Consider the following 26,760-nt stretch of genomic DNA (forward strand, 5'->3'; position numbering starts at 1 on the left):
TAGAGCCTGGAAATCGACCTTTCAAGCAGTGATCCAAGACCTTAATCTCACTGGCAAGGAACAACTGGATTTGCTTGTTAACTGGTTAGGCCCTGAATCAGCAGAGCGCGTAAAGACAATAAGGGCAGTTCATGTGGACTATTCAGATGCAGGTCTTATTGCAGCCTGGGAGAGACTGGAACAAACCTACGGCAGCTCAGAAGCCATAGAACGTGCTTTATTTAAAAGACTGCAAACCTTCCCAAAGATAACTAAGGACAATAGAAAACTTCAAGATCTGAGCGACCTGCTAAAGGAAATAGAATTGGCGAAATTAGACCCACGTCTCTCAGGACTGAGCTACCTAGATACTTCTCATGGCGTTAATCCAATAGTGTCCAAGTTGCCACACGGCATGCAGGATAAATGGGCAGACCACGGCTCATCGTATAAAAGGCAGCATGATGTGTCCTTTCCCCCCTTTTCACATTTTTCCTGGTTCATCAGTGACCAAGCTCGGAAGAAGAATGATCCCAGCTTCGACTTCAATGAGCCTACTCCACCAGCATCATCATCATCTACAAGGTATGATAACATTGCCAAAAGTAGAGATTCAAGGAACACAGTATCCGTGAGAAAGACTGACGTTCCACTTACTACACCTGCCGTCACTAAAATGAATAATGTTGCTCCTAAGGTCATGGGCAGTAACCGTATGTGCCCTATCCACAAAATGCCTCACCCACTTAAAGAATGCCGTGGATTCAGAGCAAGGACTTTGCAGGAGCATAAAGATACTCTCAAGGAGCTTGGGATATGTTATAAGTGTTGCGCCTCCTCAGACCACCTCGCTAAGGACTGTAAGGCCGCCATTAAGTGCACTGAATGCAGCAGTGATTAACACGTCACAGCCATGCATCCCACACCAGCTCCACACAACTCACAACCTTCTGCAGCATCCAATCCTGCTCAAAAGCATGGCGGGGAGCCAGAAGTTACTGACCCTACTGTTACTGCTGTTTCCTCCTCATGTATTGAGGTATGTGGAGAAGGGACTGTTCCTAAATGCTGTGCCAAGGTATGTCTGGTTAAGGTCTATCCAGAAGGACAACCCGACAAGGCCTCCAAAATGTATGCCATAATAGATGAGCAAAGTAACCGATCTCTAGCAAGGCCCAAATTCTTTGAGATCTTCAACATAAAGGGACAAACGACTCCATACACCCTCAAAACCTGCTCTGGTCGTATTGAGACTTCTGGCAGGAGAGCCTCTGGGTATGTAGTCTCTTCAATCAAGGGAAACGTGCATATACCCTTGCCAACCCTTATTGAATGTGACCAGATACTTCATAACAGGGAGGAGATTCCCACTCCGGAAGCCGCGCTTCATCATTGCCACTTGAGGCACCTGACTAAAGAAATACTCCTCTGGACACGAATGCTGATATTCTAATCCAACTCGGGAGGGACATTCTGAAGGTCCACAAGTTGCGCCAACAATGCAACGGCCCAGATGATGCTCCATACGCCCAAAGACTCGACCTAGGCTGGGTAATCGTGGGCGACATATGTATGGATAGGAGTCACAAGGCATCCGAAGTCAACGCCTGTAAAACATATGTTCTCCAAAATGGTCGCGCAACTCACTTTAAGCCATGCCCTCATCACTACGAAGTGAAAGAAAGGTTCTCTTATTGCATCCAGGAGCCTGACATCATTCCCACTCCCTACGGTGATGACTTAGGGAGAACAGTGTTTCACACAACAAAAGATGGCAATAAAGTCGCCTTATCCATAGAAGACAAGGAGTTTCTTAAAATGATGGACAGTGGATTCTTCAAAAATGAATCTGACCGCTCCCTTACCCTTCAAGGCTTCAAGGACCAGGCTTCCTAAAAACAGAGAACAGGCCTTATCTAGATTCATCTCACTGCAGAGAACATTAAGGAACAAGCCTGAAATGAAGGAACATTTAATAGCCTTTATGGACAAGATATTTCGCAATGACCACGCAGAGCCAGCTCCAGCATTGCGAGCTGATGAAGAATGCTGGTATCTACCTTCCTTTGGAGTAAATCATCCAAAAAAAACAAAACAAATAATAGTAGTGTTTGATTCAAGCACCAAACATGATGGCGTATCTCTGAATGACGTCCTCCTCACTGGTCCAAACCTGACTAATAACCTGGTGGGAGTGCTGATGAGATTCAGAAAGGAACCAGTCGCCATTACCACCGACATCGAACAAATGTTCCATTGTTTCATCGTGCAACAAGATTACAGAAATTATCTCCGTTTTCTATGGCACCGAGACTACGACACCAACAAGGAAATGGTTGAATACCGCATGAAGGTGCACGTGTTCAGAAACAGTCCTTCTCCTGCAGTCGCTACATACGACCTACGTAGGGCCGCCTCCGATGGTGCATCAGAGTTCGGGAAGGATGTTCAACAGTTTGTTGAAAAGGACTTCTATGTGGACATCGGTCTTAAATCCCTGCCCACAGCAGAAGAAGCCATAAATCTGCTCAAACGGACACAAGGTATGCTTTCTAAAGCTCATTTAAGATTGCATAAAATTGCCTCCAATAGTGCTGTTGTCACGAAAGCCTTTCACCCTAATAATCATGCTGCAGAATTTTGGGACTTGAATCTAGGTCCGGACAATCCACCAGTACAGAGAAGCCTAGGCCTGAGGTGGAACTTGCTAAAGGACTCCTTCAGCTTTCAGGTTAGTGGTGCAGAAAAACCATTTACTAAGCGTGGGGTTCTGTCAGTGGTGAACAGTCTATATGATCCACTTGGGTTTGTCGCACCCCTGACTATACAAGGCAAGCTCCTGCTGAGACAACTCTCAGAGTACATTAAGGACTGGGATATACCACTCCCTGCAGACAAACAACTAAGGTGGAAGTCGTGGAGAGAATCTCTTTGCGCCTTGGATAAGATCCACATACCAAGTTGTTACACTCCGGCATCCCTAGCTACGAGTCAAAGGAAAGAGATTCATGTATTCGCTGATGCCTCCACTGAAGCTATTGTCGCTGTCGCTTACTTGAAGGTTGTAGACTCTAACAATGAAGCCCATGTTGGATTTCTGTTTGGAAAGGCTAAACTGGCTCCTAAATCCGAGCACACCATACCCAGAGTCGAGCTCTGTGGGGCTGTACTAGCCATAGAGATTGCAGACTTCATACAGAGCGAACTAGCTATTCACATGGATGACACAAAATTTTACACAGACAGTAAGGTAGTTCTGGGCTACATACAGTATATAACCAGATGAAACGCTTCTACGTCTATGTCAGGATCAGGAAATCCTCTAAACCCCAGCAATGGCAGCATGTCCCAACCCATCTTAACCCTGCGGACCTTACTACTAGACCAGTGTCTATTGGTGCCTTCGCAAGCTCTTCTTGGTTAACAGGACCAGAGTTCCTTCACGACCAATGTGAAGAGACTGCCGTTGAAGACGGCTTCAACCTTCAGGATCCAGATGTTGACCCAGAGATCCGTCCTGATGTAAGCACCTTCATCAGCAAATTCAAGGAGAAGGTTGGCTTGGACTGTCAGCGTTTTGATCGCTTCTCAAGATGGATGAGGCTGGTTCGTGCCATTCAGGGCCGGACTGGGACTAAAATTCAGCCCTGGCATTTGAAGTTACAGAGGCCCACTTGTCACATGGTGACTGTATAATATCTTTGTAAACTTGTAGGTAGGGTCGGTTTTAGGCAAAGTGGGGCCCTAGGCAAAGTTTAAAATGGGGCCCCAAATGCTAACATATTGCACATCACACAAAAGCATTCCGGTTGTATTTACATGCGCTGAGTTCAGGCCGCTAAATGAGTTTGATCGACAATACTGAAGTTGTTCAACACTTGTTTCCCAGCCTCTTTCCACCAGCTGAGGAATAATGATGGGACAGAACCATCACTAACAGATCACTAACAGATCACCATACAGTATCATGTTATCAGCAGCACATCTACAGTTTACACCGGCGATGTGCTGCTGAGAACAAGGATTTTTGTTCCGGCAAAAACAATCTGAATATGCAGCATTTTACTTGTTTAGTAAAATACACCCCATAGTCCTCCATATATTATAATGTGCACCACAGTCCTCCATATAGTATAATACACTCCCTATAGTCCTCCATATATTAAAATACACTGCTCAGTCCTCCACATAGTATATTACACTCCTCATAGCCCTTCATACAGCATAATACACTCCTCATAGTGCTCCATATAGTATAATGCTCCGCCATGGTCATCCATGTAGTACAATTCACTTCCCATAGTATAATACACCCCATAGTTCTTCATATAGTATAACGTATTCCCCATAGTCCTCAACACAGTATAATGCAGCCCACATACAGTATAATGCAGCCACCACCCTACAGAGTATAATGCAGCCACCCCAGAGTATAATGCAGCCACCCCAGAGTATAATGTAACTCCCCAAAGAATATAATGCAGCCCCCCATAGAGTATGATGCAATCACCCCTCATAGAATATAAATATAATACAGCCCCCCATAGAATATAATGTAGCCCCGAATAGAATAGAATACAGCCCACCTCCCCATAGAATATAATGCAGCCCCATCAAAGAGTATGATGCAATCATCCCTGATAAAATCTAATACAGCCCCCCATAGAATATAATGCAGCCCACCTCCCCATAATAAATAATGTAGTCCCCATAGAATATAATGCAGCCCCCATAGTATATAAGACAGCCTCCCCCATAGAATATAATATACCCCCCATAGTATATAACACAGCCTCCCCCATAGAATAGAATATACCCCCGCAATAGTATATAATACAGCCACATAGTATATAACACGGCCTCCATCATAGAATATACCTCCCATAGTATATATCAAAGCCCGAATATAATAGCACAACTTGCATAGTATATAGCACAGCCTGCATAATATAGCACAGCCTGCGTAGTAGTATACAGCACAGCCCGCGTAGTAGTATATACTACACAGCCCGCGTAGTAGTATATACAACACAGCCCGTGTAGTAGTATATACAGCACAGACCGCGTAGTAGTATACACAGCACAGCCCGCGTAGTAGTATATACAGCACAGCCCGCGTAGTAGTATACACAGCACAGCCCACACAGTGGTATATACACAGCACAGCCCACACAGTGGTATATACACGGCACAGCCCACACAGTGGTATATACACAGCACAGCCCACACAGTGGTGTATACACAGCACAGCCCACACAGTGGTATATACAGCACAGCCCACACAGTGGTATATACAGCACAGCACACACAGTGGTATATACAGCACAGCCCACACAGTGTTATACACAGCACAGCCCCCACAGTGGTATATACACAGCACAGCTCACACAGTGGTATATACACAGCACAGCCCACACAGTCGTATATACACAGCACAGCCCACACAGTGGTATATACAGCACAACCCACATCTCATCCCCCCGATAATGGCTCCACAGTCCAGTTAAAAAAAAACAAAAAAACACTCTCCTCACCTTTCCTCTTGCCCGCACTGCTCCTGGCTCCTGTCTCCTGTCTCAGCGGCTGCAGTCTGCCCGGGACACAGCATGACGTCATATCATCGCGCACCCGCAGTGTCAGAGGCAGAGCGGGGAATGATGGGAGAGGGAGCGTCAGCGGACGCTCTCTCCTCCATCATTGCATTGAACTATACCGGCGTCATAGACGCCGGTATAGTTGAATGCGGCGGCACTGGTGGGGGGAGGGGGGAAAGAGTGCAGCGGCCCACTACTGGCACCGGCCCTTCTGGCATTTGCCAGAAGTGACCAATGGCCAGTCTGGCTCTGGTGCCATTGCAAGCTTAGTACATATTGTTCAGTGCTATCGCAATAAGGGCAGTAACACTGATTGTCACGGTTGGCATATCTGCCATAAGCCTCTCTCTGTAGAAGACATTGCTCTGAGTGAACTCTTTGTGATACGCAATGTGCAGCAGAATGTTTTTCACAAGAAACTGGAATGTACAGTCATGGACAAAAATTTTGAGAATGAGACAAATATTAATTTTTCCAAAGTCTACTGCTTCATTTTTTCTAATGGCAATTTGCATATACTCCTGAATGTCAGAGTGATCAGCTTAACAGCAATTACTGTACTTGCAAAGTCAATATTTGCCCAGAAAATGAACTTTAACCCTCAAAACACATTTCAACATCATTGCAGTCCTGCCTTAAAAGGAGCAACTAACATCGTTTTAGTGATTGATCCATTAACACAGGTGTGGGTGTTGATGAGGACAGGGCTGGCGATCAATCAGTCATGATTAAGTAAGAATGACATCACTGGACACTTTAAAAGGAGGCTGGTGCTTGGTATCATTGTTTCTCTTCAGTTAACCATGGTTATCTTTAAAGAAACACGTGCAGCCATCATTGCACTGCACAAAAATGGCCTAACAGGGAAGAGTATCGCAGCTAAAAGATTGCACCTCAGTCAACAATCTATCGCATCATCAAGAACTTCAAGGAGAGAGCTTCCATTGTTGTCAAAAAGGCTCCAGGGCGCCCAAGAAAGACCAGCAAGCGTCAGGACCGTATCTTAAAACTGTTTCAGCTGCGGGATCGGACTACCAGCAGTTCCGAGCTTGCTCAGGAATGGCAGCAGGCTGGTGTGAGTGCTTCTGCACGCACTGTGAGGCGGAGACTCTTTGAGCAAGGCCTGGTTTCAAGGAGGGCAGCAAAGAAGGCACTTCTCTCCAGAAAAAACATCAGGTACCGACTGATATTCTGCAAAAGGTACAGGGAGTGGACTGCTGAGGACTGGGGCAAAGTCATTTTCTCTGATCAATCCCCTTTTTGATTGTTTGGGACATCTGGAAAACAGCTTATTCGGAGAAGAAGAGGTGAGCGATACCACCAGTCTTGTCTCATGCCAACTGTAAAGCATCCTGAAACCATTCATGTGTGGGGTTGCTTCTCAGCCAAGGGAATCGGCTCACTCACAGTCTTGCCTAAAAACACAGCCATGAATAAAGAATGGTACTAGAATGTCCTCCAAGAGCAACTTCTCCCATCCGTCCAAGAGCAGTTTGGCGCCCAACAATGCTTTTTTCCAGCATGATGGAGCACCTTGCCATAAAGCAAAGGTGATAACTAAATGGCTTGTGGAACAAAACATAGAGATTTTGGGTCCATGGCCTGGAAACTCCCCAGATCTTAATCCCATTGAGAACTTGTGGTCAATCATCAAGAGACGGGTGGACAAACAAAAACCAACAAATTCTGGCAAAATGCAAGCATTGATTATGCAAGAATGGACTGCTATCAGTCAGGATTTGGTCCAGAAGTTGATTGAGAGCATGCCAGGGAGAATTGCAGAGGTCTTGAAGAAAAAGGGTCAACACTGCAAATATTGACTTGCTGCATTAACTCATTCTAACTGTCAATATAACCTATTGGTACTCATAATATGATTGCAATTATATTTCTGTATGTGATATAAACACATACGTGTGCTGCTGCTGCATCCTGCGTCCCCATCCTTATGTGCTGCTGCATCCTGCGTCCCCATCCTTATGTGCTGCTCCATCCTGCGTCCCCATCCTTATGTGCTGCTCCCATCCTGCGTCCCCATCCTTACGTGCTGCTCCATCCTGCGTCCCCATCCTTATGTGCTGCTGCATCCTGCGTCCCCATCCTTATGTGCTGCTGCATCCTGCGTCCCCATCCTTATGTGCTGCTGCATCCTGCGTCCCCATGCTTATGTGCTGCTGCATCCTGCGTCCCCATCCTTATGTGCTGCTGCATCCTGCGTCCCCATCCTTATGTGCTGCTGCATCCTGCGTCCCCATCCTTATGTGCTGCTCCATCCTGCGTCCCCATCCTTATGTGCTGCTCCATCCTGCGTCCCCATCCTTATGTGCTGCTGCATCCTGCGTCCCCATCCTTACGTGCTGCTCCCATCCTGCGTCCCCATCCTTACGTGCTGCTCCATCCTGCGTCCCCATCCTTACGTGCTGCTCCATCCTGCGTCCCCATCCTTATGTGCTGCTCCATCCTGCGTCCCCATCCTTATGTGCTTCTCCATCCTGCGTCCCCATCCTTATGTGCTGCTCCATCCTGCGTCCCCATCCTTATCTGCTGCTCCATCCTGCGTCCCCATACTCGGCGCCGAGTGCTGGGGGGCCCAAGCAGGTGGGGACACCGGCGCGCTGTGGGGGTCAGGTGCCGGTATCGCCGCCAGCTCAGGCCCCCCAGCACTTACTATACTCACCTGTCTGTCCCGTTCCACCGCTGGGTGCCGCCATCTTCCCGGTCTCCTGGCTGTGACTGTTCAGTCAGAGGGCGGCGCCGGCGCGCATTAAGCACGTCATCGCGCCCTCTGAACTGAAGGTTACAGGCCGAAGACCGGGAAGATGGCGGCGCTCAGCGATGGAACGCAGGACAGGTGAATATAGGCGATACTCACCCTCCTGGCGGCCCCTGCTTCTCTGCTGGAGATCGCGGTGTGCGTTCAGTGTGAACGCATACCGCGATCTCCCGGGAGCGTCACTCTGTGAGGCCCAGACTGCGCCGGCGCTTGCGCCGGCGCAGTCTATAAAGGCTTCGGACAGAGTGACGCTCTCAGCGTTATATTATAGATGTTATTGTTGCATTGTATGCATTGTTTTTATCTTACAGGTTGATGTATCTCTCCATGCACTTCAGGTAAACACTCCCAATTCGAGACTGTTGGTATAGTGAAATCCAAGGATTTCAGACGGGGAGTGTGCTGTTCAATATGCTGAAAAAAAAAGACTAAATAGCCACAGCCAGCTCATCGATCCACGCAGGTGCACAAAACTTCATCTCGGACCAGGATGAGTGAATAGCAGAAGGAATAGAAGGAATGCATTGAGTAAGATCATTTAGATCGAAACGCGTCGCATGTACTCTGCACTCACATTTTCGCACTAAGGCAAGGATTGCTGTTGCGCATTTTAATGGAGAAATAAAGTTTTTGAAATTTTTAAAGGAGCTGGAACGCCTTTCTTCTATTCCCAGTGTGCTGTTCAGTTTATCCTGATAGACTTTCAGCCATACATGGACATTTATGTAATGGTAATATACTCAGTTCTATCATCTATTGTATTTGTTATTCTGGCCATTGCTGTATTACACTGTAATATTTTGTTATGGTACTTTCCCATAATACCTCTCTGTCTATAGCTCCTCCTATCTTTTTCCTTCTCTTCCTGTTTTGTACACCGTGCCATCTTAGAACACACATGTGCTGCAGAGCTGGAGAAAGGATTCTCTTGTTACCTCTAACCTGGAGCTTCTACTATCTCTAATCTGTTGTTTCTATAACAGCTCTAACCTACAGTCCTCACTCCTACCTCATCTTCATTCCTTCATCTTCCTTGACATCTCACCTCATCTCATCAAGGTACTGTAAATAAAGCCTGTTGAATTCATGACACTGCGTCATCCTTCCAGACCACCACGCGCAGCTGATGAGGACTAGGAGCACAGGTTGGCGAGTAACGCTATCCACCATTGTTTTTACAGAGATTCGTGATCACATCCCTCAGACACATCTCATCCACATATATCGGTGGCAGAATAATCACCTATAGTTCTCCATCACTTTTAGATATAATTTTACCAGCTCTATCGCTTCAATATCTCCATCATTTTGACACCACCATCATTTCTAAGATAACCATTGCTTCTACACTTTTCTCCTCCATCCTCCATCATTTATAGATCTCCTTTGCTTCTACACTTCTATCAATCCTAGATCTCAATATTTTCAGCTGTCACTTACAGATTTCCATTACTTTTAGATTTCAACCATGTCTACACCTTCAGTACTTATACTTTTCTAGATCTCTATCACTTTTACTCTTCTGTTACTTTTAGAAGTGATGGAGAATCAATTCTTATTAATTTTAGATTTCCATCCCTACTACTCCTTCGTCATTGAAAGAACTCATTCACTTCTATATCTTCATCAACTTTACACCTCCATTACTTTTAGATATATCACCTTTTCATCTCCATTACATGTAGATTTCCATCACCTCTACACCTCCATTTCTGTTATATCTCTAACAACCCCATGAGTCCACATCCCTCTACTCTCAGTCACCTTTTAGATCTCCATGACTTTTACATCACTGTCATGCTGCTGTGGTGCAGTATAGCGCAACCTCCACTGGAGGGAGCTTGAGAGGGAAGTGAGACTGCGTACACAGAGCAGCAGCACAGGCACCACCAAGTGGCGAGAGAGTGGTCAGACAAGCCAAGTCAAAAAACAGAGGCAGAAGTACTAAACGGATTAGAAGTACATGTGGTCAGGAACAAGCCAGGAGGTTCAGCAATGGTCATGAGCGGATAAGACATAGTCAGAAGGCAGAAGCAATTCCGAATATAAGCCAAGTCAGAAACCAGAGAATCAAGCCGACAAACAGGGAAACGCTTGGGAAAAGGGCAGACAGAGGGAAAAAACCGACACGGCGCAAGTCAGGGAACACAGCAGGACAAATCAAGGGCTACCAGAGTCAGGTTCACACGCCGAAGGCAGAACTATAGCTGACACTGCAAGCAGAATGCATAGGAGCTACATGGTCATAGACATGGACATGGACATGATCTGCCCGGAAAAAGGGCAGACAGGAATAAACCCTGGAACGGATCATGACAACCACCTTCACTTCCACACATTTATCACATCTGAATCTCCATCATCTTTATATCTTTATCACATCTAGATCAATATCACCTGCTTGCCATTATCACCTCTATACCTCCATTACTTCTAGACCTCCATGCCTTTTACACCTGGTGATGAAGATCTAAAAATGATGTAAGTGTAAAACTAATAATTATATATAGGTGGTGGTGATCTAGAAGTGATGCAGGTCTGGAAGTGATAGCGGTGTGGAATTGATGATGATAATGATGAATGAATTGATTAAGACATAGGGTGATGGAGATCTAGAAGTCATGCAGGTGTAAAAGTGGTGGAGGTGTAGAAGCAATGCCTAGTAATACTGAAGACCTAGAACCTGTAGATGTGTAGAAGTGACAGAGATGTGGAAATAATGGGGGTGGAAAAGTGATGGAAGTGATTTAAATTTAGAAGTTATGTAGAAGTAGAGGTAGCGGACTTTTACACCGCCAAAGTTTAACACCTCCATCACTTGTAGACCTTATAAGTTCTACACATCCATAAATTTTAGGGATTGTGTTGCTATTCTCTGTTAATCATACTCCTGATTTTCTTCTCATAGATGCAATAACAAGACACCCTCTACACAAGTTCTTGAGTCAAATGATATTGGAAGTATGATGGTGGAAAGCAAATTTAATTTGCGAGATCTTAAGGAGAAGAATATATCCTGTTGTGCATTTAATGCTCTTGGACAAGAATGCAGCCAACTTCATACCATTGGTAATAAGTAGTGCTGAGTGATACCTTCCGAAATTCGGAAATATCGGTATCGGATTGGATCATCCGATATCCAAAAAATATCGGATATCGCCGATACCGATACCAATGCAAGTCAATGGGACAAAAATATCGGAATTAAAATAAACCCTTTCTTTCCTTGTAGGTTAATTCTACATTAAGGAAAACAACTAAGAATAATGTATGATGTATTTGGGAGGTGGAGGAGACATTAAAGGCATAGAGGTTTAGCCCTATCAAATGGAATAGCAGGAATTCATTTGTTTTTAAGACGTTCGGAGTTACAAAGATATTGACTATGTTAAGCTTTTTTATATTTTGTCAGATATTTATGTTTCACTACTTCCATGCTCTTTACCTTCTTTTTTACTTCTCCCACACTTTCTTCTTCATCATCCTCAGCAGCAGCATCTTTTTCATCAACTTCTCCATCTTCTTCTTCACCTTCTTCCTATTATTCTTTTTTTTACATTCTTCATATTCTTTTTATTCAACTATTCTTTTTCTTCATATTCTACTTCTTCTTCTTCATCATATTCTTCTTCTTCATCATATTCTTATTTGTGGCAGGCATTCCTGTAGTTGTTATCTATAAAAGTTTGAAGATTACACCTTCCGTTCTGCCTGTCACAAAAGATTTACAACAGGTTTGGCCTGCAGCAGCAGGTATTTTCCAGGGGCACCACGAGGAGGAACAGACTCACCCCCATACACTGCTTAGTCTTCTTCTGCTTATAATTTAGATAATATCGTTTGCTCTGATTTTTAGTCTTATGCTTAATGTACTTCTGCTTTTTGTTCTGCAGCTTCTTATTCTTCTGCTTTTTGGTCTTCAGGGTCGTCGTTTCCAGGGTCATTGTCTCCAGGGTCGTCATCTCCAGGGTTGTCGTCTCCAGGGTCATCGTCACCGGGGTCGTTGTCGTCTCCTGGGTGGTCTTCAGAGTCGTCTTCAGGGTCGTCGTCTCTGGGGTCGTCGTCTCCGGGGTCGTCGTCTTCTTCGGGGTGGTCTTCAGGGTCGTTGTCTTTAGGCTCTTGAACTTGGAAATGTAGCAGAAGGTACAAGAAGGCTGAGGAACTGCTGAGAAAGAGCTGACGGTACTGGAACCCGGATGGCTACCTGAAGGTACAAGAGCCAATGGAACTACCGATGACCAGCTGACGGTACTGGAACCCGGTTACTAAGCAGGAGGTACCCGTGCCAGAAAGCACTACCAAGGACCACCAGGACCATAAGGAGGCACCTAAGTCAAAGGCTCTGCCTGGAACCAGTTGACAGTACTGGAACCAGGATGGGGAGCAAAAGGTACAAGAGCAAAAGACACTGCCGAGAAGAAGCTGATGGTACTGGAACCTGGATGGGTAGCAGAAGGTACAAGAGCCAATGGAATTACCAAGGACCAGCTGACGGTACTGGAACCCGGTTACTAAGCAGGAGGTACCCGTGCCAGAAAGCACTACTAAGGACCACCACGAGACGTTGGTGGAACTCTGATACCCAGAAGGAGGCACCTAAACCAAAGGCTCTGCCTGGAACCAGCTGACGGTACTGGAACCAGGGGGACCTATTCAAGATTGTCTTCCAAAGAACCAGCTAATGGTGCTGGAACTCAGATAGGCAGGAGAAGGTCCACAGGAAAAAAAAACTGCTAGGCTGCGAGCAGGCCGTAGTTACTGAAACCCCACAGTCCTACAGGGGGAGCTTGTCCTTTTGGCACTACGGAACCAGCCTTGATTGCCAGTTCCCGCAGCCCACATAGGAAACACCTAAACTGCAGGCACCATAGAGTTGGCTAACCCAACTGCAACCCGACAGGACAATGTATTGGAGGCAAAGTGACCTTGACACTACCCGGAAACAGCTCGCGTGCTGGAATCAGGCTGGGTAGAAGGGAGTACCCGTGCCAAAGACACTGCCGGGAAACAGTTGGCGATGCTGGAACCCGGATGGGTAGCCGAAGGTACAAGAGCCAATGGAACTACCGAGGACCAGCTGACGGTACTGGAACCCGGTTACTAAGCAGGAGGTACCCGTGCCAGAAAGCACTACCAAGGACCACCAGACGTTGGTGGAACTCGGATACCCAGAAGAAGATACCTAAGCCAAAGGCTCTGCCTGGAACCAGCTGACGGTACTGGAACCAGGGGGACCTATTCAAGATTGTCTTCCAAAGAACCAGCTAATGGTGCTGGAACTCAGATAGGCAGCCCACATAGGAAACACCTAAACTGCAGGCACCATATAGTTGGCTAACCCGACCGCAACCCGACAGGACAACGTATTGGAGGCAAAGTGACCTTGACACTACACAGAAACAGCTGGTGTGCTGAAACCAGGCTGGGCAGGAGGGAGTACCCGTGCCAAAGACACTTCTGAGCAGCAACTGGTGGTGTTGGAGCCCAGGGATTACAGGAGAAACAGAGTGTAGGCCGAGGCCTAATTGGAGCAAGTTTCTAATCTGGAGTTGTGTGAGTTTAAAGGGAGCAGGAGAAATTGCCGGATACACAGCTGGGGATCAGCTGTTACTAAACCCCAATAACACTGGAGCAGGTGTTGACTGTGCAGACAGCACTTCCGGGCAGCAACTGGTGGTGTTGGAGCCCAGGGATTACAGGAGAAACACAGTGTAGGTCGAGGCCTAATTGGAGCAAGTTTCTAATCTGGAGTTGTGTGAGTGTGGAGGGAGCAGGAGAAATTGCCGGATACACAGCAGGGTATCAGCTGACATTACTGAACACCAATAACATGGCAGCAAGTGTTGACTGTGCAGACAGCCCTTCCGAGCAGCAACTGGCGGTGTTGGAGCCCAGGGATTACAGGAGAAACAGAGTGTAGGCCGAGGCTTAATTGGAGCAAGTTTCTATTCTGGACTTGTGTGAGTGTGGAGGGAGCAGGAGCAATTGCCAGATACACAGCTGGGGATCAGCTGATGTTACTGAACCCCAATAACACTGGAGCAGGTGTTGACTGTGCAGACAGCACTTCCGGGCAGCAACTGGCGGTGTTGGAGCCCAGGGTCAATGCTAGAAACTGAGGGGAGAACTTGCTGCACACACAGCAGGGGAGCAGCTTGCGTTATTGAACCCCAATAACAGAAGAGCAACTGTTGACTGTGCAGACAGCACTTCCGGGCAGCAACTGGTGGTGTTGGAGCCCAGGGTCAATGCTAGAAACTGAGGGGAGAACTTGCCGCACACACAGCAGGGGAGCAGCTGGCGTTACTGAACCTCAATAACACTGGAGCAGGTGTTGACTGTGCAGACAGCACTTCTGGGCAGCAACTGGTGGTGTTGGAGCCTAGGGTCAATGCTAGAAACTGAGGGGAGAACTTGCCGCACACACAGCAGGGGAGCAGCCTGCGTTATTGAACCCCAATAACAGAAGAGCAACTCTTGACTGTGCAGACAGCACTTCCGGGCAGCAACTGGTGGTGTTGGAGCCCAGGGTCAATGCTAGAAACTGAGGGGAGAACTTGCCGCACACCCAGCAGGGGAGCAGCTGGCGTTACTGAACCCCAATAACAGAGGAGCAACTGTTGACTGTGCAGACAGCACTTCTGGGCAGCAACTGGCGGTGTTGAAGCCCAGGGTGTTGTGAATTCTGTGGTCAAGCTCCCTCCTGTGGTCATGAGTGGTACTTCGGCTGGTTCTGTCTATGAGCTTCCTCTGGTGGATGTGAGTGGGGCTGCGGCTTCTGAGTTTCCTTCCTCAGGTGACGAGGTTAAGTCATTAGGTGCTGCTCTATTTAACTCCACCTAGTTCTTTGTTCCTTGCCTCCAGTCAATGTTCCAGTATTGGTCTTGCTCTCTCCTGGATCGTCCTTGTGGCCAGTCTTCACTGCATAAGCTAAGTTCGGCTTGTGTTTCTTGGTTTGCTATTTTTTCTGTCCAGCTTGCTATTTTGGTTTGTCTTGCTTGCTGGAAGCTCTGGGACGCAGAGGAAGCACCTCCGTACCGTTAGTCGGTGCGGAGGGTCTTTTTGCGCCCTCTGCGTGGTTGTTTGTAGGTTTTTGTGCTGACCGCAAAGCTATCTTTACTATCCTCGGTCTATTCAGTAAGTCGGGCCTCACTTTGCTAAAATCTATTTCATCTCTGTGTTTGTATTTTCATCTTTACTCACAGTCATTATATGTGGGGGGCTGCCTTTTCCTTTGGGGAATTTCTCTGAGGCAAGGTAGGCTTATTTTTCTATCTTCAAGGCTAGCTAGTTTCTCAGGCTGTGCCCGAGGCGCCTAGGTCTGGTCAGGAGCGCTCCACGGCTACCTCTAGTGTGGTGTGATAGGATTAGGGATTGCGGTCAGCAGAGTTCCCACGTCTCAGAGCTCGTCCTATGTTATTAGTAACTATCAGGTCACTTTGTGTGCTCTTAACCACCAGGTCCATTGTGTTTCTAAACCACCAGTCATAACAGTACTGGAGGCCCAAAGTACTAATGCTTCTCAATAGAGGGAAAAGAGAAGTTCTGAGACCATTTTTTTTTCTCTGCACTGTGTTTTGTCTTTCTTTTCCCCTAGACATTTGGGTGGTTCAGGACACAGGTGTAGTGATGGACATTAAAGGTCTGTTTTCTTGTGTGGATCATCTCACTGCAAGAGTACAAAATCTTCAAGACATTGTGGTTCAGAAATCTATGTTAGAACCTAGAATTCCTATTCCTGACTTATTTTCTGGAGATAGAGCTAAGTTTCTGAATTTCAAAAATAATTGTAAACTGTTTCTGGCTTTGAAACCCTGCTCCTCTGGTGACCCAGTTCAACAAGTTAAGATCATTATTTCTTTATTACGTGGCGACCCTCAAGACTGGGCATTTTCCCTTGCGCCAGGAGATCCTGCATTATGCGATATTGATGCGTTTTTTCTGGCGCTCGGATTGCTGTATGATGAACCTAATTCAGTGGATCAGGCAGAGAAAAATTTGCTGGCTCTGTGTCAGGGTCAGGATGAGGTAGAGATATATTGTCAGAAGTTTAGGAAGTGGTCTGTGCTCACTCAATGGAATGAATGTGCGCTGGCATCAATTTTCAGAAAGGGTCTCTCTGAAGCCCTTAAGGATGTCATGGTGGGATTTCCTATGCCTGCTGGTCTGAATGAGTCTATGTCTTTGGCCATTCAGATCGATCGACGCTTACGTGAGCGTAAAAATGTGCACCATTTGGCGGTATTATCTGAGCATAAACCTGAGCCTATGCAATGTAATAGGACTTTGACCAGAGCTGAACGGCAAGAACACAGACGTCGGAATGGGCTGTGTTTTTATTGTGGTGATTCCACTCATGCTATCTCCGATTGTCCTAAGCGCACTAAGCGGTTCACTAGGTCTGCCACCATTGGTACGGTACAGTCGAAATTTCTTTTGTCCGTTACTTTGATCTGCTCTTTGTCATCCTATTCTGTCATGGCATTTGTGGATTCAGGCGCTGTCCTGAATTTGATGGACTTGGACTTTGCTAGGCGCTGTGGGTTTTTCTTGGAGCCCTTGCAGTATCCTATTCCATTGAAAGGAATTGATGCTACGCCTTTGGCCAAGAATAAGCCTCAGTACTGGACCCAACTGACCATGTGCATGGCTCCTGCGCATCAGGAGGATATTCGCTTTTTGGTGTTGCATAATCTGCATGATGTGGTCGTGTTGGGGTTGCCATGGCTACAAGTCCATAACCCAGTATTGGATTGGAAATCTATGTCTGTGTCCAGCTGGGGTTGTCAGGGGGTACATGGTGATGTTCCAGTTCTGTCTATTTCATCATCCACCCCTTCTGAGGTCCCAGAGTTCTTGTCGGATTACCGGGATGTATTTGATGAGCCCAAGTCCAGTGCCCTACCTCCGCATAGGGATTGCAGGGCCCTCATTCCTCCTGGTATCTGTTTTGAACTGTATTTCTGTTATGCTGTAATGTCTATTGTCTGTATAAGTCCCCTCTATAATTTGTAAAGCGCTGCGGAATATGTTGGCGCTATATAAATAAAAATTATTATTATTATTATTATTGCGATTGTGCTATCGATTTGATTCCTGGTAGTAAGTTTCCTAAGGGTCGACTGTTTAATTTGTCTGTGCCTGAGCACGCCGCTATGCGGAGTTACGTAAAGGAATCCTTGGAGAAGGGTCATATTCGCCCGTCGTCGTCGCCATTGGGAGCAGGGTTCTTTTTTGTGGCCAAGAAGGATGGTTCGTTGAGACCTTGTATTGATTACCGCCTTCTAAATAAAATCACAGTTATATTTCAGTACCCCTTGCCGCTGCTGTCTGATTTGTTTGCTCGGATTAAGGGGGCTAGTTGGTTCACCAAGATAGATCTTCGTGGTGCGTATAATCTTGTGCGTATTAGACAGGGCGATTAATGGAAAACAGCATTTAATACGCCCGAGGGCCATTTTGAGTACCTGGTTATGCCATTCGGGCTTTCCAATGCTCCATCAGTATTTCAGTCCTTTATGCATGACATCTTCCGAGAGTACCTGGATAAATTCCTGATTGTATACTTGGATGATATTTTGGTCTTCTCGGATGATTGGGAGTCTCACGTGAAGCAGGTTAAAATGGTGTTCCAGGTCCTGCGTGCGAATTCTTTGTTTGTGAAGGGGTCAAAGTATCTCTTTGGTGTTCAGAGGGTTTCATTTTTGGGTTTCTTTTTTTCCCCTTCTACTATCGAGATGGACCCTGTTAAAGTTCAGGCCATTTATGATTGGACTCAGCCGACATCTCTGAAGAGTCTGCAAAAGTTCCTGGGCTTTGCTAATTTTTATCGTCGCTTCATCAATAATTTTTCTAGTATTGCTTAACCGTTGACTGATTTAACCAAGAAGGGTGCTGATGTGGTCAATTGGTCTTCTGCTGCTGTAGAAGCTTTTCAGGAGTTGAAGCGTCGTTTTTCTTCTGCCCCTGTGTTGTGCCAGCCAGATGTTTCGCTCCCGTTCCAGGTCGAGGTTGATGCTTCTGAGATTGGAGCAGGGGCTGTTTTGTAGCAAAGAAGTTCTGATGGCTCGGTGATGAAACCATGTGCCTTCTTTTCCAGGAAGTTTTCGCCTGCTGAGCGTAATTATGATGTTGGCAATTGAGAGTTGTTGGCCATGAAGTGGGCATTCGAGGAGTGGCGTCATTGGCTTGAAGGAGCTAAGCATCGCGTGGTGGTCTTGACTGATCACAAGAACTTGACTTATCTCGAGTCTGCCAAACGGTTGAATCCTAGACAGGCTCGTTGGTCGCTGTTTTTCTCCCGTTTTGACTTTGTGGTTTCGTACCTTCCGGGCTCTAAGAATGTGAAGGCGGATGCTCTTTCTAGGAGTTTTGTGCTCGACTCTCCGGGTTTGCCTGAGCCGGCGGGTATTCTCAAAGAGGGGGTAATTTTGTCTGCCATCTCTCCTGATTTGCGGCGGGTGCTGCAAAAATTTCAGGCTAATAGACCTGACCGTTGCCCAGCGGAGAAACTGTTTGTCCCTGATAAATGGACGAGTAGAGTTATCTCTGAGGTTCATTGTTCGGTGTTGGCTGGTCATCCTGGAATCTTTGGTACCAGAGATTTGGTGGCTAGATCCTTTTGGTGGCCGTCTCTGTCGCGGGATGTGCGTTCGTTTGTGCAGTCCTGTGGGATTTGTGCTCGGGCTAAGCCCTGCTGTTCTCATGCCAGTGGATTGCTTTTGCCCTTGCCGGTCCCGAAGAGGCCCTGGACACATATCTCTATGGATTTTATTTCGGATCTCCCCGTCTCTCAAAAGATGTCGGTCATTTCGGTGGTTTTTGATCGCTTCTCTAAGATGGTCCATTTGGTACCCTTGTCTAAATTGCCTTCCTCCTCTGATTTGGTGCCATTGTTTTTCCAGCATGTGGTTCGTTTACATGGCATTCCGGAGAACATCGTTTCTGACAGAGGTTCCCAGTTTGTTTCGAGGTTTTGACGAGCCATTTGTGCTAGGATGGGCATTGATTTGTCTTTTTCCTCGGCTTTCCATCCTCAGACAAATGGCCAAACTGAACGAACCAATCAGACCTTGGAAACATATCTGAGATGTTTTGTTTCTGCTGATCAGGATGATTGGGTGTCCTTTTTGCCTTTGGCTGAGTTCGCCCTTAATAATCGGGCCAGCTCGGCTACTTTGGTTTCGCCGTTTTTCTGCAATTCTGGTTTCCATCCTCGTTTCTCTTCAGGGCAGGTTGAGTCTTCAGACTGTCCTGGTGTGGATACTGTGGTGGATAGGTTGCAGCAGATTTGGACTCATGTGGTGGACAATTTGACATTGTCCCAGGAGAAGGCTCAACGTTTCGCTAACCGCAGGCGCTGTGTGGGTCCCCGACTTCGTGTTGGGGATTTGGTTTGGTTGTCGTCTCGTTATATTCCTATGAAAGTTTTCTCTTCCAAGTTTAAGCCTCGTTTCATTGGTCCGTATAGGATTACTGAGGTTCTTAATCCTGTGTCTTTTCGTTTGACCCTTCCAGCTTCTTTTTCCATCCATAATGTATTCCATAGGTCATTGTTGCAGAGATACGTGGCACCTGTGGTTCCATCCGTTGATCCTCCTGCCCCGGTTTTGGTTGAGGGGGAGTTGGAGTATATAGTGGAGAAGATTTTGGATTTTCGTATTTCGAGACGGAAACTCCAGTACCTGGTTAAGTGGAAGGGTTATGGTCAGGAAGATAATTCCTGGGTCTTTGCCTCTGATGTTCATGCTGCCGATCTGGTTCGTGCCTTTCATTTGGCTCATCCTGGTCGGCCTGGGGGCTCTGGTGAGGGTTCGGTGACCCCTCCTCAAGGAAGGGTACTGTTGTGAATTCTGTGGTCAAGCTCCCTCCTGTGGTCATGAGTGGTACTTCGGCTGGTTCATTCTATGAGCTTCCTCTGGTGGATGTGAGTGGGGCTGCGGCTTCTGAGTTTCCTTCCTCAGGTGACGAGGTTAAGTCGTTAGGTGCTGCTCTATTTAACTCCACCTAGTTCTTTGTTCCTTGCCTCCAGTCAATGTTCCAGTATTGGTCTTGCTCTCTCCTGGATCGTCCTTGTGGCCAGTCTTCACTGCATAAGGTAAGTTCTGCTTGTGTTTCTTGGTTTGCTATTTTTTCTGTCCAGCTTGCTATTTTGGTTTGTCTTGCTTGCTGGAAGCTCTGGGACGCAGAGTAAGCACCTCCGTACCGTTAGTCGGTGCGGAGGGTCTTTTTGCGCCCTCTGCGTGGTTGTTTGTAGTTTTTTGTGCTGACCGCACAGCTATCTTTACTATCCTCGGTCTATTCAGTAAGTCGGGCCTCACTTTGCTAAGATCTATTTCATCTCTGTGTTTGTATTTTCATCTTTACTCACAGTCATTATATGTGGGGGCTGCCTTTTCCTTTGAGGAATTTCTCTGAGGCAAGGTAGGCTTATTTTTCTATCTTCAGGGCTAGCTAGTTTCTCAGGCTGTGCCCGAGGCGCCTAGGTCTGGTCAGGAGCGCTCCACGGCTACCTCTAGTGTGGTGTGATAGGATTAGGGATTGCGGTCAGCAGAGTTCCCACGTCTCAGAGCTTGTCCTATGTTATTAGTAACTATCAGGTCACTTTGTGTGCTCTTACCCACCAGGTCCATTGTGTTTCTAAACCACCAGTCATAACACCAGGGTCAATGCTAGAAACTGAGGGGAGAACTTGCTGCACACACAACAGGGGAGCAGCTGGCGTTACTGAACCCCACTAACACAGGAGCTAGTGTTTTTCTCTGTGCAGACGGCACTTCTGAGCAGCAACTGGCGGTGTTGGAGCCCAGGGAATCCAGGAGAAGCAGACTGTAGGCTGAGGCCTGCACTCGAGGCAGTTTAATATCTGCTGTAGGGTGAGAGTGGACAAGCAGGACAAATTTCCGGATACACAGCTGGGGATCAGCTGACGTTACTGAAACCCAATAACACGGCAGTAAGTGCTCACTGTGCAGATGGCACTTCTGAGCAGCAACTGGCAGTGTTGGAGCCCAGGGTCAATCATGGTGTAGGCCGAGGCCTAATTGGAGCAAGTTTAATTTCTGAAGTTGTGTGGAGGAGCCATTGCTGGATACACAGCAGGGGAGCAGCTGACATTACTGAACCCCACTAACACAGGAGCTAGTGTTTTTCTCTGTGCAGAAGGCACTTCTGAGCAGCAACTGGTGGTGTTGGAGCCCAAAGAATCCAGAAGAAGCAGAGTGTAGGCTGAGGTCTACACTCAAGGCAGTTTAATATCTGTTGTAGTGTGAGTGTGGACGGAGCTGGACAAATTGCGGGATACACATCTGGGGATCAGCTGATGTTACTGAAACCCAATAACACGGCAGCAAGTGTTCACTGTGCAGACTGTTGTGAATTCTGTTTTCGAACTCCCTCCTGTGGTCATGAATGGTACTTCGGCGAGTTCTGTCCATGGACTCCCTCTGGTGGCTGTGAGTGGAGCTGCTGCTTCTGAGGTTCCTTCCACAGGTGACGTAGTTTATTCTTTGGCTGGCTGTTCTATTTAACTCCACTCAGATCGTTACTCTATGCCAGCTGTCAATGTTCTTGTGCTGGTTCAGTTCGCTCTTGGATCTTTCTGGTGACCTGTCTACTCCAGCAGAAGCTAAGTCCCTGCTAGTTATTATTTGTTCATTGTTTCCTTGTTCAGTTGGCTATCATGATTTTGGCTTGCTAGCTGGAAGCTCTGGGATGCAGAGTGGCACCTCCGCACCGTGAGTCGGTGCGGAGGTCTTTTTGCACACTCTGCGTGGTCTTTTGTAGTTTTTTGTGCTGACCGCAAAGATACCTTTCCTATCCTCAGTCTGTTTAGTAAGTCTGGCCTCCCTTTGCTGAAACCTGTTTCATTTCTCTGTTTGTGACTTTCATCTTAACTCTCAGTCAATATATGTGGGGGGCTGCCTTTTCCTTTGGGGAATTTCTCTGAGGCAAGGTAGGCTTTATTTTCTATCTTTAGGGCTAGTTAGCTCTTAGGCTGTGAAGATGCGTCTAGGTCGGGTTAGGTACGCTCCACGGCTATTTCTAGTTGTGTGATAGGATTAGGGGTTGCGGTCGGCAGAGCTCCCACTTCCCAGAGCTTGTCCTGTGTGAGTTTAACTATCAGGTCGTTCCGGGTGCTCCTAACCACCAGGTCCATAACAGCAGACGGCACTTCTGAGCAGCAACTGGCAGTGTTGGAGCCCAGGGATTACAGTTCAGGTGGTAGAAACATGAACACAACAGGAGACCTGGATACTGTTGCCAACCAATTATTTAATATGGAAGAGGAGTGGCAAATTCCTGCAAAATCCAGGCCTTGTTCATTTTCAGAAAAGTAAGCCGGTCAACGTTATCGGAGGATAGTAGCATGCGACGGTCTGTTAGTACACCACCTGCGGCACTAAAGATGCGTTCCAATAATACACTAGCAGCAGGGGAAGCCAGCACCTCCAATGCATACTGGCTAAGCTCTGGCCATGTACCCAGCTTAGAGACCCAAAACTTGAAGGGGAAAGAGCCATCTGGGAGTACAGTGAGAGGACAAGACACGTAGTTTGTCACCATCTGACGGAAACGTTGCCTCCTGCTGACTGAAGCCGTCTGTGATGGTGTAGACATTTGTGGCGGTGACGGGCACACAAAACTTTGCCTCAGTTGGGCCATACTGGTCTTGCCTTGTGCTGAGGCACTGCTTATGCTCCCTCTTTGTGCAGAGCTTCCTCCACTGCCTCGACGCACTGAGCTGCTTTGTAAAGCACTAGCAGCACTGCTCTCGGTTGGACTGGAGAAGATGATGGAATGCACCAGCGTGTCTTGGTACTCCCGCATTTTACGCTCCCGGTTCAATGGTGTTATGAGGCTTTGTAAGTTGTCCCGGTAGTGAGGATCTAGGAGGGTGTACACCCAATAATCAGCCGTGTTGAGAATGTGGGCGATGCGGCGGTCGTTTCTCAGGCACTGCAGCATGAAATCAACCATGTGCTGCAGACTGCCAACTGGCCAAGAAACGCTGTCCCTTGCTTGAGGCGTGATCTCTGCCTGCTCTGGTCTGCATCACCCCACCCTTGCTCTACATACTGACTACTGGAGCATTGTGTAACTCCCTCCTCTGGACAGATGTCTTCCTCCTCCATTGACTCCTCCTCATCCTCACAAAGTGTCCCCTGCCTAGGCCTTTGTGAGGAACCACGTTGCGCAGACTGTCCAGAAGCAGATGGCATTTGTGACTCCTCATCCTCCACCTCTTCCACAACATCATCCCTTAGCGCTTGCAGTGTTTTTTCAAGCAGGCAGATAAGGGGGATAATCATGCTGACTAGTGCATCATCTGCACCCGCCATCCGCGTGGAATCATCGAAGGCACGCAAAACCTGGCAGATGTCCTTCATAGTGGCCCACTCAGAGGTTGTGAAGTCTGAATGGCGCGCAGTGCGACTTTTTTGCGCCTGATGCAGCTGGTACTCCATTACTGCTGGCTGCTTACCGCTACAACATATGTAACGTTGAATTCCACCTGGTGGGTAGGTCACATATGATGCTATGTTCCGGAAGGTGAAATCGCTGCTGCAGAGCTGCAATGCGCGATCTTGCCATGCTGGAACGCCGCAAGTGAGCACACTACAGGCGGACCTTGTGCAGCAGTGCATCAAGATCCGGATAGTCCCTCAAAAAACTCTGAATGACCAAGTTGAGCAAATGTGCCAGACATGGGATGTGAATGAGGTTGCCTGGGCCCAGAGCTGCCACCAGATTTCAGCCATTGTCACACACTACCATGCCTGACTGGAGATTCGCTGGCACAAACGACACGTCGCTCTCCTGCTTGATGGCATTCCAGAGCTCCTGCGCTGTGTGGCCTCGATTCCCCAAATAAATTAATTTTAATATGGCCTGTTGACGTTTGGCCACGACTGTGCTTATATCGGTCGTAACAGGTATGCGTTCACGGGTCCATGTGGAGGTGGACTGTGACGGCTCCTGCAGCGCTGATTCAGAGGAACTGGAGTATGAGAAGGAGTCAATGTGTACAGACTGGATTCCTGCAATCCTTCGAGTTGGCAGAACACAAACAGTGCCACTCGCAAGATCTGTACCCGGCTCCACAACATTGACCCAATGGGCACTGAGGGAAACTTATCGTCCCTGTCCATGGTGACTGGTCCACGCATCGGTGGTGAGGTGGACCTTGCTACTGACGGCGTTTAGTAGTACATGTTTAATGTTTCCCTCCACATGCTTTTGCAGGGCAGGGACGGCTTGCCTGCTGAAATAAAAGCGGCTGGGCACATTGTATTGTGGGATTGCTAATGCCATCAAGCTACGGAAGGTGTCTGTCTCCACCAGCCTGAATGACAGCATTTCAAGGGACAGTAGTTTTGCAATGCCAGCATTCAGAGCCTGTGCTCGGGGGTGGTTTGCCAAGAATGGCCACCTTATCACCCATGCCTGTGCTACTGATGGCTGTAGACTGGGCTGGAATGTGAGGATGACAGGGAACGTGGTGCTGTGGGTGGAATTACACTGGGTCTCTGTACAACAGTGCCAGAGGTTCTTCCATGGCGATCCTGTGAGGAAGTCGAACCAGCTGTGTGTAAGCTGTAGGAAGAGGCTACAACACGAGCTGAAGAGGTGGTAGGTGCCATTGTAGGTTGGCCGAGGTCTTCAGTGTGTTTTTGTAACTCCAACACGTGCTTGGTCCGCACATGTTTCCACATATTTATGGTATTGAGGTTGCTGACACTTTTCCCTCTTTTGACTTTCTGATCACACAGCTTGCATTTGACAAAGCAAATGTCATCTGCAACTGTGTCAAAAAAGGACCAGGCACTGCAAGTCTTGGGATCGCCCATTTTGGCTTTTGGAAGAGGCATGCTCCTAATGGGTGCCGAAGTGGAGGCTACAGGCAACTCAGTCTTCCCCCTCCCTTTCCCTCCTTTTTGGGCCGTTCGGGGAATCTTTTCCTCAGAGCTGCTCCCACCACCTTCCTGTACCTCACGCCATGATGGGTCAAGGACCTCATCATCTACACTACCCTCTGCCAACAACTGCTTATCCTGGGTAGTCTCAGCAACACAGTACGCACCAGAAAGTGGCACCTGAATCTCATCATCAGATGCGTACTGAGGTGTGCTGACCGGATGCACTGGCCCACCCGCCTCTTCAATTTCAGAGAGACAAAGCAGTTGGGCATCACTGCATACTGCCTCTTCCATTTCTCAAATGCTGCTTGGCTGGCCCCCTCTTTCCAAGCCAAGAGATTCAGAGAACAGAAGTAGAGATGGCTCCTCTACAGGGCTCTCTGACTGCCTCGGCAATTTGGTAGGTGGTGAAGAGACAGATGGGTGCTCTTCAGTGCTCTGTGCCTGAGAGGATATGGCACTAATTGAAGTCAATGCGTTAGCTGCCATCCATCCGACAATGGCTTCAATTTGTTCATCCCGCAGCAGTGGGGTATGGTGAGCTCATACAAAGCTGTGCATGAAGGACTGTTCCCTGCTAAAACTGGGGGACGATGAGTCACTGGTGCCCACAGCAGACACAGAATCCCCACGTCCTCTCCCTGCAGAAACTCCACGCCCACGACCACGTACCTTACTCCCTGCCTTCTTCATCTTCGTAGACTGATAAAGATAGGCAGAAAAATACTAAGGGCTTAGAATGCTTATTCCTGAACAGCTGCTAACAGGTATAAGAAACACAAATTTTAGAAAGTGTGGACTAGACTTTAATATGAGCTAATGTGACCTACACAATTGTAAAGTGGAGTGTTTGGTGAACTTTATTAACGTTTTGAATTTTTCGCAGAACAGACTACAGCGTGAGCTGAACTCACACAGAGACCTTGCAGACAGCCGTGAACGGCGCTGCAAGGCCAAAAAAAGCTCCTCTTTGTACTCCTATATAGTGTTTTTCCACAATCTAGCAGGATACGGATGGAAAACCACTAATAGGATAATTCAGGAAAAATGTGCAGCAGACAGCACTAATTGAAAAAAGGACAATGGAACAGTATGAGGCAGTGACGCACGCTGAGCTGACTACAACCAGCTGGGCTGCAGAACAGACTACAGCATGAGCTGAACTCACACAGAGACCTTGCAGACAGCCGTGAATGGCGCTGCAAGGCCAAAAAAGCTCCTCTTTTACTCCTATATAGTGTTTTTCCACAATCTAGCAGGATGCGGATGGAAAACCACTAATAGGATAATTCAGAAATTTGTGCAGCAGGCATCACTAATTGAAAAAAGGACAATGGAACAGTATGAGGCAGTGACGCACACTGAGCTGACTACAACCAGCTGGGTTGCAGAACAGACTACAGCGTGAGCTGAACTCACACAGAGACCTTGCAGACAGCGGTGAATGGCGCTGCAAGGCCAAAAAAACTCCTCTATGTAGTGTTTTTCCACAATC

At 47.4% G+C, this 26,760-nt stretch overlaps 1 protein-coding gene across 3 annotated transcripts in view; it reads left to right on the forward strand.

Annotated features, from left to right (window-relative positions):
- The window catches only part of FLT3 (fms related receptor tyrosine kinase 3), a 150,913-nt gene that overhangs the window by 36,422 nt on the left and 87,731 nt on the right, over window positions 1-26,760 (forward strand). For all 3 annotated transcript variants that reach the window (XM_069759027.1, XM_069759029.1, XM_069759028.1), the window contains exon 5: window positions 11,255-11,415. In XM_069759027.1, the coding sequence (XP_069615128.1) occupies window positions 11,255-11,415 (161 nt within the window). The remainder of the gene's footprint in view (window positions 1-11,254; window positions 11,416-26,760) is intronic.

This window comes from Ranitomeya imitator, chromosome 3, assembly GCF_032444005.1.
Source record: "Ranitomeya imitator isolate aRanImi1 chromosome 3, aRanImi1.pri, whole genome shotgun sequence".
In the NCBI taxonomy this organism is placed as follows: domain Eukaryota; kingdom Metazoa; phylum Chordata; class Amphibia; order Anura; family Dendrobatidae; genus Ranitomeya; species Ranitomeya imitator.